Source organism: Myxocyprinus asiaticus, chromosome 16 (assembly GCF_019703515.2).
Source record: "Myxocyprinus asiaticus isolate MX2 ecotype Aquarium Trade chromosome 16, UBuf_Myxa_2, whole genome shotgun sequence".
In the NCBI taxonomy this organism is placed as follows: domain Eukaryota; kingdom Metazoa; phylum Chordata; class Actinopteri; order Cypriniformes; family Catostomidae; genus Myxocyprinus; species Myxocyprinus asiaticus.
In genome coordinates, this window is record NC_059359.1 from 15,458,612 (window position 1) to 15,471,232 (window position 12,621).

At 45.4% G+C, this 12,621-nt stretch overlaps 1 protein-coding gene across 11 annotated transcripts in view; it reads left to right on the forward strand.

Annotated features, from left to right (window-relative positions):
• LOC127453603 (receptor-type tyrosine-protein phosphatase U-like) overlaps positions 1-12,621 on the forward strand; it is a 374,740-nt gene that overhangs the window by 209,780 nt on the left and 152,339 nt on the right. For all 11 annotated transcript variants that reach the window (XM_051720082.1, XM_051720086.1, XM_051720087.1 and 8 more), the window contains exon 6: positions 2,948-3,122. In XM_051720082.1, the coding sequence (XP_051576042.1) occupies positions 2,948-3,122 (175 nt within the window). The remainder of the gene's footprint in view (positions 1-2,947; positions 3,123-12,621) is intronic.

Genomic DNA, 12,621 nt, shown 5'->3' on the forward strand with positions numbered 1-12,621 from the left:
AACAACACTCAGATATGTTTAAATGTATTTATTTTTTATTCATATGAATGACACTTTGGTGAACAACCTATTTTTGGTCTCCACTTGTATTGCTCCTCTCTCAACAGACAGTGAAGTCATTGAAATATCTGCAATCTGCGTGAAAATGTGTCCAAACAAATTACAGCACCTGCTATATGAAATGCTGTTTTGGCTTGATTTGAACTGAAGAAAACATGACTGAATGTAATGGAATGCTATTAGCATTTTGCTTTGAAATGGATAGTCAGTCTTAACTACAGTCACATTGGGTCTCATTCACTAATAATTGCTTACAAATGTTCGTACTTGTGTATGTGCAGAAAGATTTCTCACCCAAAATTACAGCTGGATTTGGAACAGTTTTGTAATACTTAAATTTTTTCCATTATATGATTTTTTAAAGATTCATATTATTCAAAATTAGGGAGTTAGTAATTAACATAATATGAATTATCATTACATTTTATTTAGTGCTTTTCTAGACACTCAAAGTACTTTACACAGTATAGGGGGACTCTCCTCAGCATAATACACCTAAACCCCCATATACTTTATGCTGTATATACAGTATATTTTGTAACTGCTGATCTCCTGGGATTTTCACGTACAACAGTCTCTAGAATTTACTCAGAATGGTGCCAGAAACAAAAAAACATCCACTAAGCAGCAGTTCTGTAGACAGAAACACCTTGTTGATGAGAGAGGTCAACAGAGAATGGCCGGATTGGTTTGAACTGACAGAGTCTCCAATAACTCAAATAACCACTTGTGGTGAGAAGAATAGCATCTCAGAATGCACAACTTGTCGAACCTTGATGATACCTTATTGTATTATAACATTTGTAATGAGCAGAATAGCATCTCAGAATGCACAACTCATCGTACTTTGAGGCGGATTGGCTACAACAGCAGAAGACCACGTCAGTTTCCACTTCTGTCAGCCAAGAACAGAAAGCTGTGGCTGCAGTGGGCCTACCATCTGTGTACCTCAGCAGAGATTTATCAGACAAGGCTATGTTTTTCCTGTCTTTAACTGTACAGTTTTGGTGAGACTGTGCTTCAACTTTCTGTCCTTGTCTGACAGAAGTAAAACCCATCGTGGTCTTCTGCTGTTGTAGCCTCTACTCAAACCATCCCGTCTGGCACTAAAAGTCATGCCACGGTCTAAATAAATTTTTTCCCCATTCTGATGAAGCTCCTGACCCCTATCGGCATGATTTTATGCATTGCACTGCTGCCACATGATTGACTGATTTGATAATCACATGAATAAGTAGGTGTACAGGTGTATCTAATAAAGTGGTTGGCGAGTGTGTGTGTATGTATGTGTGTGTGTGTATATATATATATATATAAAATTTTGAACCAACTCAAACCAAAAAGATTTACAGTACATATGACAGGTGAAGGTATCAAACATTTTGGGTAGCCTTCCACAAGCTTCTCTCAATAAGTTGCTGGAATTTTGGCCCATTCCTCCAGACAAAACTGGTGTAACTGAGTCAGGTTTGTAGGCCTCCTTGCTCACACACACTTTTTCAGTTCTGCCCACATATTTTCGCTCAGATTGAGGTCAGTGCTTTGTGATGGCCATTCCAATAACTTGACTTTGTTGTCCTTAAGCCATTTTGCCACAACTTTGGGGGTATGTTTGGGGTCATTGTCCATTTGGAAGACCCATTTGTGACCGATCTTTAACTTCCTGGCTGATGTCTTGAGATGTTGCTTCAATATATCCACTTAATTTTCCTTCCTCATGATGCCATCTATTTTGTGAAGTGCACCAGTCCCTCCTGCAGTAAAGCACCCTCACAACATGATCCTGCCACCACCATGCTTCATGGTTGGGATGGTGTTCTTTGGCTTGCAAGCCTCACCCTCTTTCCTACAAACTTAATGATAGCCATTATGACCAAAACGTTCAAGTTTTGTTTCATCAGACCAGAGGAAATTTCACCAAAAAGTAAGATCTTTGTCCCCATGTGCACTTGCAAACTGTAGTCTGGCTTTTTTATGGCAGTTTTGGAGCATTGGCTTCCTCCTTGCTGAGCAGCCTTTCAGGTTATGTCGATATAAAACTCATTTTACAGTGGATATAGATCCTTGTTTGCCTGTTTCCTCCAGCATCTTCACAAGGTCCTTTGCTGTTTTTCTGTGATTGATTTGCACTTTTCACACCAAACTACATTCATCTCTAGGAGACAGAATGCATCTTCTTCCTGAGATGGCTGCATGGTACCATGGTGTTTTATACTTGTGTACTATTGTTTGTACAGATGAAAATTGCTCCCAAGGAGGTCTACAATTTTTTTTCTGAGGTCTTGGCTGATTTCTTTTGATTTTACCATGATGTCAAGCAAAGAGGCACTGAGTTTGAAGGCAGGCCTTAAAATACATCCACAGGTACACCTCCAATTGACTCCAATTAGCCTATCACAAGCTAATTGGCTAATAGCCTAAAGGCTTGACATAATTTTCCAAACTGCTTAAAGGCACAGTTAACTTAGTGAATGTAAACTTCTGACTTACTGGAATTGTGATTATAGTCAATTAAAAGTGAAACAATCTGTCTGTAAACAATTGTTGGAAAAATTACTTAGTTTGCTAATATGAAATATGTGGATTGGTTAAAAAAAAGTAATTTTCTTTCATAATTGCCGTTGTCTTTAATGCTTTCTCTTTTTTGTCTGTGTAAGGTGTGTAATTATTGTATCATCCAGAAGTAATGTAATTAAGCAAATTTATTTTTAGTCTTGTTTTGGTTGTGCATTTGTGTTCATTTATGTCCTAGGCTTAATGAAAATTGGCTCTATCCCTCTATACTTTCTGTTTCCATTAAGGCTAGCAAACCAGAAAAAACAAGTGCATTGCTTATTCCGTTTTTATATAGTTACTTGGCAGTGCTCTTGTTTTTCTTCTTCTCTAGCGGCACAATGGTGAAGTGTCATCAGGTGCTTCTGTCAAGCACTTGGGTCGCAATCGCTTTGCTGTGTCCTTTCAACTGGAGGATGTTCAGAAGCCAGAGCAGGACCTATACCGTTGCGTCACACAGTCCTCTAGAGGCTCCGGCGTCTCCAACTTTGCTGAACTCATTGTCAAAGGTAAACAGCTTCTTCATTTGGTGCCCATAATATGCACATCACAATAGCCTAGTTTCCATCCACTTTTCACGCTATTTTGTTATCGACAAAGTGAAAATGCGTAAAACAAATTTTGCAAAATATTCCGTCTTGTGCCTGTTTCCATTCAAATGGCCTTTTATCGATGGTGTGCGTGATGACGTCATGCCTAAAAAAACACTTTGTCGCATAAGTTTTTGTTCATCGCAAAAGAAATCTGCCCTTACAGAAATGTGTGTTTATCGCTAATTCGCCTCCCAGATATCCCTAATGTTTTGGTAAAATGGGGAGAGTATTGAGACAATTCATTGAAATTAACCAGCTAACTGTCATTTTAATTTCACAAATAAAAGCAACCAGAAGAGGAGGAATTGCAGTCAAAAGGGAACAGTTGCCCTTCTGTTAGGACTGTAATATTGGTCCTGATGTTGCGCCTGTCGCCTGAAAAGGCATATATAGGTCTAAAAATATATATATATATATATATATATATATTTTTCGTTTTTGTAATTTATTTTTTAATTTAATGCTTTTTTTCGTTTGGTAATTTATTTAATTTAATACAGGGAATTTTGCTGGCATTTTTTCAAAAGTATAAACAATAATTTTATAGAATTGGGCTATGTTCCAAAATGTTAGTGTTCCAAAAATGCACACTGATGTTTTTCTCCTAGTATTGTGTATTTATTTTTAATTTAAAACATCTTTGTTCACAGAAATGATATGTTTTTTTGTATTGTGTGCTAATTCCGTGACTGCTGTTTATTATTTTGAATGGTGTGTAAAAGCAAATTTAATAAATAAACAGATGTCCACCATGATTAAATTAATAGCAAAGAGTGGCCATTCATTTGTTCTCAGTGCACTTGTCGATGTGCATGATATGAGATATTTGTGTTGGCACTCCTGGATGTGTCATGTTTGCAGCATCAGATCTATATGCCGTTAAGATCAATCCATAATCGCGTACAATAAATTGGCTTTCAAGGATGTATACATGGTCGTCATGATTAACATAGGCTAACATTTGGGGTAATGTCATGTGACATTACATTTTTGCGTTAATGCCAATTTTCTCGACAAAAAGTGTTTCCAAACCAGTTTTTCATGACATTTGAAGTATCGACATAGAGTTGAGACATTTGTGAAATTTTACGATAATTTTTGCTTTATTTTGATGCGCTTTTTTCCGCAAAAAAATCCTTGGATGGAAACATAGTTAGTGTAAATGGGATTCTGGTTAAGTGGATTTTATTTATTTCTCATTGTATACTGCATTCTATTAAAGTCTGATGTTCTCCCACATCTTATGTTCTTTTGTTTTGAAAATTGTTAGTTTTGTTGTAATTGAAGACTTTCATTTGCAATTTGTATTTAATAAAATTTTAATTCTTTATAGGTTCTGTTTGCCATAGAATAACATTTCTTAAAGGCTACTTGTGTCATTTCTGTGCTTGTGGCACCAAACAGAATCACAAAAAAGGCTTCTCAAACACTTCCACTGTCTTATATTGGTTGGACAAAGTGAAATCAACCTACAAATGGCTTACTTATAGTTGACTCGGCATATTAATCTTAATATTAATTCGTTTTTTTTTTTTGTGTTTTTTTTTTTTTTTTTTATTCTCAAAGAAAAACATGGATGTTAATATTACCTCTTACTGGTGAGATTTCCACATTTCTAAGAGCTAACTGCTTTTTTACTTCATAATAAAAACTCAGTTGAATTTCTTGGCCTCAAACTTAAAGCTGTGTATTGTATGTAACACAGCTCCAAACTTTCCTGTTCATGCTTTGTTAAAAATAGATCTTTTGTAAATCTTACAGACTATATTTGGATTTGTTTCAGGGCTTAGTTTATACAGAACAAATTTTTAAAAACAAATACAATATTTTTCCTAAGTGTCCTGAGTTCCCTATCTGTCACTCACTCGACGATGTGTCGATATAGTGACACTAGGGGTCACTCTTGGGAGCCCGAAACACCTCTGGTCTTTGATAAAAGGCCAATGAAAATCGGCGAGTGGTATTTGCATACCACTCCCCCGAACATACAGGTATAAAAGGAGCTGGTATGCAACCACTCATTCAGATTTTCTCTTCGGAGCCGAACGGACGATGCTCACTGAGCTGAATTCCCATGGCTGTTCATTCACCTCTGCTGGATCTGATGGTGCATTTCAGCGGCTTCTCCCCCCTCTGCACTGGTGCACAGCAGAGAACGCCCCTGGGCGCTTCGGCAGAACTAAAAGAGTATATTCTAAAAAACAAAAAACAAAAAAAATGCTCGTCAGCATGCTCGTCTGCCCCAATCGGGCTTCCGGATGAGTCCGCCGGCTCGTCACACGGCGAGTTCGACCTCTTGTTCGAAGCCCACGAAGGTGATGAGCTCTCGAGCGCAGCATCAGAGAGCGGGCTCGTCCAGTCGGACATGGAAGCCTCAGCTGGGCTCCCCCCCTCGGGTACGATTGCCTAGTCACAGGCTGACACGGAGATGACGGACATGCTTTCCCGGGCAGCCGCGAGCGTCGGGCTAGAGTGGAATTCTCCGCTCTCTCCTGAACCCTCGCGGCTCGATGATTGGTTCCTGGGTTCGTGGCGCCGCTCACAGCCACACCCTGCCCCAGTTCCTTTCTTCCCGGAAGTGCACGAGGAGCTGACAAAGTCGTGGGAGGCACCTTTTACTGCCCGGTCCCGATCTTTCAGCTCCCCCGCACTCACTACCCTCCATGGTGGGGTGGCCATGGGCTATTCGGCGATCCCCCCGGTGGATAAGGCACTCGCGGTGCACCTATGCCCGCAGAGCGCCGCCACCTGGTGCGGGCGCCCAAGGAGAGGCCGACAAGGCACGGTTCCTTGGCGCCCCCATTTCCCAGGTTGGCCTGTTTGGCGACACCGTTGAGGACTTTGCCCAGCAGTTCTCGGCATTGAAGCAGCAGACGGAGGCTATCCTGCCCCGGCGCGGCTCAAGATCCCGCACCCCATCTGCGGTGACTGCACCGGCTCTGCCGCAGCCCGCCCCTGCGGCCCGGCCCCGGCTTGGAGCCCACCGCAGGAAGCAGACGCCACCCGTCTCACGGCCGGCCACCAAGAACCCACGAAAAGCTTCAAAGCGCCCCTGAGACGGGCGACCAAGGGATGACGAAACCCGCTGCTCTGGAGCTGGTAAGCAGACCACTCCATCCCCCGGTGGAGGGTCTTTTCTTACCTTTTCATTTAATTTCACAGCATACACAAGAGTTCAACAAAAGAGCGGTTTCCTTGTTCCCTGGGTCACATACCTTGTGTGCATGGCCGTCTTCATGATCACCGTCCACCATTCCATTTTGGTAGGTTTGGCACTCCAGCGGCGGTCTCCCCGCCCCTGCGCGCCCAGCTGTGCTGTGCTGCACAGATCCGCCCCCGATGTGATGGTCTCCACGGGTCACGAGGACAGGCCTCTTCCTCCCCCTCCCAGGCTGTTCCAGGGGTTGGTCACAAGGAGCCAGGTAAGTGCTTCGATGTCCCTGAACTCAGCACGGGCACGACACAGCGTGGCACCTCAGGCTCCATCCTGCCGCGAGGCCCCACCTGCCGGTACGTCCGACGAGATTGTCCCCTTGTTCCCCCTCGCCCGGAGCTTGGACATGTGGCTTGCGCTTTCCAACCCGTCGCGTTGGCTGGTCCGGACCGTCCGACTCGGCTACGTGATTCAGTTCACCAGGCGTCCGCCCAGGTTCAGCGGCATCCACTTCACCTCGGTGAAGGGCGAGAACGCCGCTACCTGGTGCACAGAAATCGCTACCTTCTTTAGGAAGGGTGCGATAGAGCCTGTCTCTCCGGCCTAGATGAAGAAGGGCTTTTACAGCCCCTACTTCATTGTACCGAAGAAAGGCGGTGGGTCGCGGCCAATCTTGGACCTGCAAGAACTGAACTGGGCTTTACACAGACTCCCGTTCAAGATGCTGATGCAAAAATGCATTCTAGTGAGCGTCTGGCATCAAGATTGGTTCGCGGCGGTAGACCTGAAGGATGCGTACTTCCACGACTCGATTCTACCTCGACACAGACCCTTCCTGCGGTTAGCATTCGAGGGTCAGGCGTATCAGTACAAGGTCCTCCCTTTTGGCCTGTCCTTGTCCCCTCGCAACTTCACGAAGGTCGCAGAGGCAGCCCTTGCCCCTTTAAGGGAAGTGGGCATTCGCATCCTCAACTATCTCGATGATTGGCTAATCCTAGCTCACTCTCGGGTGTTGTGTGCGCACAGGGACCTGGTGCTCTTGCACCTCAGCCAACTAGGGCTTCGTGTCAACTGGGGAAAGAGCAAGCTCTTCCTGGTCCAGAGCATCTCTTTTCTCGGCTTGGAGTTGGACTCAGTCTCGATGATGGCGCGCCTCACGAACGAGCGCACACAGTCGGTGCTGACCTGTTTGAAGGCGTTCAGACAGAAGACATCGGTTCCGCTGAAACTCCACTCGGGTTGATGCATATGAGACCGCTTCAGCACTGGCTCCAGACTTGAGTCCTGAGATGGGCACGGCACCGCGGGACACATCGCGTGGCCATCAAGCCGGTCTGTCACTGTCTCTTCAGCCCTTGGACCGACCTCACATTTCTACAGGCAGGCACATCTTCCCCTAGAGCAGGTCTCCAGGCACGTCGTGGTTATGCCAGATGCCTCCAAAACAGGCTGGGGCACCTGGACGGGCCCGCGGCTGCATTGGCACATCAACTGCCTCGAGTTGTTGGCAATTCTGCTCGCCCAGCGGAGGTTCCGGCAGTTGATCCAGGACAAGCATCTGTTAGTTCGGACAGACAACATGGTAACGGTGGCATACATCAACCATCAAGGCAGTTTACGCTCCTGTTGTATGTCACAACTCGCCTGCCGTCTCCTCCTCTGGAGTCAGCAGCACCTCAAATCGCTGCGAGCCACTCACATCCCGGGCGACCTCAAAACTGCAGTGGACACGCTGTCACGACGGGTTACCCTCAGGGGATAGTGGAGACTCCACCCTCAGGTGGTCCAGCTGATTTGGAGTTGATTCGGGCAGGCACAGGTAGACCTGTTTGCTTCCCAAGAATCCTCCCACTGCCCCGCTCTGTTATGCCTTGACTCAGGCACCTCTCGGTATAGACGCGCTGGCACACAGCTGGCCCCTTGGTCTACGCAAATATGCATTTCCCCCAGTGAGCCTACTTGCACAGACCCAGGGAGGACGAGGAGCAGGTCGTCCTGGTAGCACCCTACTGGCCTACCCAGACATGGTTCTTGGACCTCATACTCCTCGCGACATCCCCCCCCCTGCCGAATTCCCCTGAGGAAGGACCTTCTTTCTCAAGGTCGGGTCACCATCTGGCACCCGCGACCAGACCTCTGGAATCTCCATGTCTGGCCCCTGGACGGGATGCGGAAGACTTAAGTGGCCTACCACCCACGGTGGTGGACACGATCACTCAGGCTAGGGCCCCCTCTACGAGGCGCCTGTATGCCTTGAAGTGGCGTCTGTTTGCTAAGTGGTGTTCTTCCAGATGTGAAGATCCCCAGAGATGTGCAGTCGGATCGGTGCTTTCCTTCCTGCAGGAGAGGTTGGAAGGGCGGCTGTCCCCCTCCACCTTGAAGGTGTATGTAGCCGCTATAGCGGCACACCACGACACAGTGGATGGTAAGTCCTTAGGGAAGCACGACCTGATCATCAGGTTCCTGAAAGGCGCCAGGAGATTGAATCCCTTCAGACTGCGCCTCATTCACTCATGGGACCTCTCTGTAGTTCTTCAGGATCTACGGAGAGCCCCCTTTGAGCCTTTGCAGCCAGCTGAGCTTAAGGCACTCTCCTTGAAGACTGCCCTCCTGACTGCGCTCACTTCCATCAAGAAGGTAGGAGACCTGCAAGTGTTCTCTGTCAGCGAAACGAATTTGGTCCGGGCTACTCTCACATGATCCTGTGACCCCGACCGGGCTATGTGCCCAAGGTTCCCATGACCCCTTTTAGGGATCAGGTGGTGAACCTGCAAGTGCTGCCTCAGGAGGAGGCAGACCCAGCCCTGGCGTTGCTGTGTCCGGTGCGCGCTTTACGCATCTATTTGGATCGTACGCAGAGCTTTAGAGTCTCTGAGCAGCTCTTTGTCTGCTTTGGTGCACAGCGGAAAGGAAGCATATCCTAGAGTCTCCATGCAGAGAATCGCCCACTGGATCATTGACACTATAGCAATGGCATATCACCCTCAGGACGTGCCGCCCCCGGCAGGGCTACGAGCCCATTCTACCAGGAGTGTGGCGGCCTCCTGGGCCTTGACAGGTGGCGCCTCTCTAACAGACATTTGCAGAGCAGCGGGCTGGGCAACACCCAACACCTTTGCGAGGTTCTACAATCTCTGGGTGGAACCGGTTTCGTCCTGTGTATTGGCAGGCACAAGCAGGTAAGTCCGGGACAGCTGGCCGGGTGTATCGCTTGCGCATAGCGCCTTTCACCTCCTCTGAGCTGAAGATGTGCGCTGTTTACTCCCAGTAGTGTTCACAAACTGTGTTCCCTGGATGACTTTCTCCGAGCCCTGTGACAGACAAGTTTGCGGAGAAACTCGCTGCCGGCTCAGTACCTGTGCTAACTAGCCCTGTACTGGGGTAGGTGCTCTGCATTTGTTGGTTCCCCATAGGTAACCCCATGCGATGTATATCTTCCGCTAATTCGTTTCCCTGTTGGTAAACTGTGTCTTCCTTGGGCAGAGGCCCCTCTGCCCCAGTCACCATGTTTGTAGAAACTCCTCCCCCATAGGGTAGGACCTACCATGGGACTTCTCCACATGACATACTTCCGACAAAGCTCGGCAAGACCATGTGACATATTTCCACTCAAAATACCCCCCCCTCCCTGGGTGGGTTGTGGTCTCCACAGTGTCTTCCCCTTTGGTGGGACACCCCCCTGACTTAGACCTGGTGGCCCCAGTCGGTTAACAAATTTTACTCTTTTTTTGGGGAAAAAAAGAGAGGCTAAGAGGCCACAACTGGGCTAGCCTGTCTCTAACATTTGGGCAGTCAACTTGTCCCTGAAGGGCCGTTCGACACTCATAACAGCGTTGGGGGAGGTTACGTGTCGGCCTGGTGCGCTGGCTATGAGGCACACAGTGGTCTGCCCGTCACACACCGCCAGTTCACGTAACACAGTTCAGCCAGTTGTGGCGTTTCGTATAGGGACCCCAAGTGTCACTACATCGACACAACGTCGAGTGAGTGACAGATAGGGAATGTCCTGGTTACTTGCGTAACCTCCATTCCCTGATGGAGGGAACGAGACGTTGTGTCCTTCCTGCCACAACGCTGGACTACCCGCCAAAATGGCTGGGACCTTGTCTCGGCTCCTCAGCACAAAACCTGAATGAGTGGTTGCATACCAGCTCCTTTTATACCCGTAAGTTCGGGGGAGTGGTATGCAAATACCACTCGCTAATTTTCATTGGCCTTTTATGAAAGACCAGAGGTGTTTCGGGCTCCCAAGAGTGACCCCTAGTGTCACTACTTCGACACAATGTCCCGTTCCCTCCATCAGGGAACGGAGGTTACACAAGTAACCAGGACGTTAGCAAACGTACAGTATTTGACCTAAGCAAACCTCCCTATTTATCATGTCAACCATATAACTTGACATCTGCCCATCAGGCTACAATGGCAACCTGCAGGCCTGCAGTTTTCCATAAAAGTAGTCGTAACAAAACCTGACATGAAAAATCACAGGTAATGCACTATAACACAGAGAAACTTCTGTTCATGCCCTCACCCGGTTCAACCTTCAAAAATGCTTAATACTTTGCTTTCCTCTCACCCAAATAATAGAATCAAATTCCTCCTTATGGAAAACAGCACAATCCCTTCCAATCTGCAGGCATCAACCCAAGATTATTTAGATTAATCATTAAATCTTGTGGCTTATTTGTATTAGGTAGAACATATTTCTGTATGTATACACTACATTAGGTAGCACAAAACAACAGTATAGCTGGTCACCAGCATATGTTGTTTTGGTTGCTGGTCCCTGGCAAGGGATGCTGGTGTTCCAACAAATCTTCTTTACTACCTTAACCAGACAGATTTGATTGTTTAACGACCATCACCAGAAAAAACAAAAACAAAAAAAACAATGCAGGTAAAATACGTTTTGCTTGTGAACAGTATGGCTGTGCTGATTCAACAGCTAGACCATAATTAAACCACTAAACCAGGCTGGACCAGCATGGAGATTCAGGTTAATATAAACTGTTCTTTTTAGCAGGGTTTTCCCAGCAGATAAATGGTCAAATTTTACAGTAAGATTGTATTTGTTAACATTAGTTAAATGCATTAGGCATAATGAACTAACAATTAACAATATTTATTAATCTTGGTTAATGTTAGTTTATAAAAAATACAATTGTTCAATGTTAGTTCATGTTAGTTTATAATGCATTAACTAATATTAAAGTATACTTTTTTATTTTAAAACTGTATTTATTATGTTTTGAAATAAAAATTTAATAAAACTATTTAAACAAAAACAAAATGAATCAAATCAAATCAAATCAAAACATCTTAAAGTTTAAGCTAGTCTAGCTGTTTTACCAACCTGGCCAAGTTGGTCTTCAGCTGATCAGCCAGCTGGTCTCCCAGTTTGACCAGCTGACAAGTGCCTCTAAAGCCGGCAAACCAGATCAGCCTGACAAACCTGGCTAAACCAGCTTAGGCTTTTTTTCTTCATGTTATGAATCATGAGTCTTCATATTATGGTGCTTTAATGCAATTTTAGAATAAAACTGCATTCCCACAGCAACATGGTATTGGCCCTGTTCTTTGATAGCTTTAACTTTGACAGGGGGTCCTATTTTAAATGCATTACTGCACCTCAGTTAATGCATGGCAGATTGGCCCCATTGGCCAAGTCCATAAAGCTATAGGCCCACATGCTAGCACACCAGCCATGCTGTTAGTGCTACCTCATTACGTTTACTTAGAATCCCTTTCCTTTCACTCTTATCTTTTACTTGTCTCTTCCAAACTGCCCTCCCACGCTTGCCCTTGCTAACGAGAGGCTAATCAGTCCATTAATTAGCTTGATCAACTCATTTCACAACGTAGTGTTCCTCAGTTGGCCCATAGATTGCATAGCAAGTGGGCTAATGCAGAGGAGCCAGAGGGCTAATGAGAATTGTTCTTTCAGTCTGTCAGTGGGGTTCAGGATTTTTTTTCTTTTCTCAGTAACTCTGAACTCTACTTTGATGAAGCATTCTCAGGGTGAAATTAAAATGGTTGTTCACCCAAAAATGAAAATTTTGTTTTGTTATTTATTCACCCACATGCTGTTCCAGACCCATTTTCTGTTTTAATTTCAGTTGAATACAAAAGGAGAATACTGAAGATTCTGCATAAAACTATTTTCCACCAAATATCAGTTCTTAGTGACCACAGCTGTTAAATTCCAAACATGACAAAACATCACCATGAAATTTGTTCATATGTCTTATGCTCTATATTCCA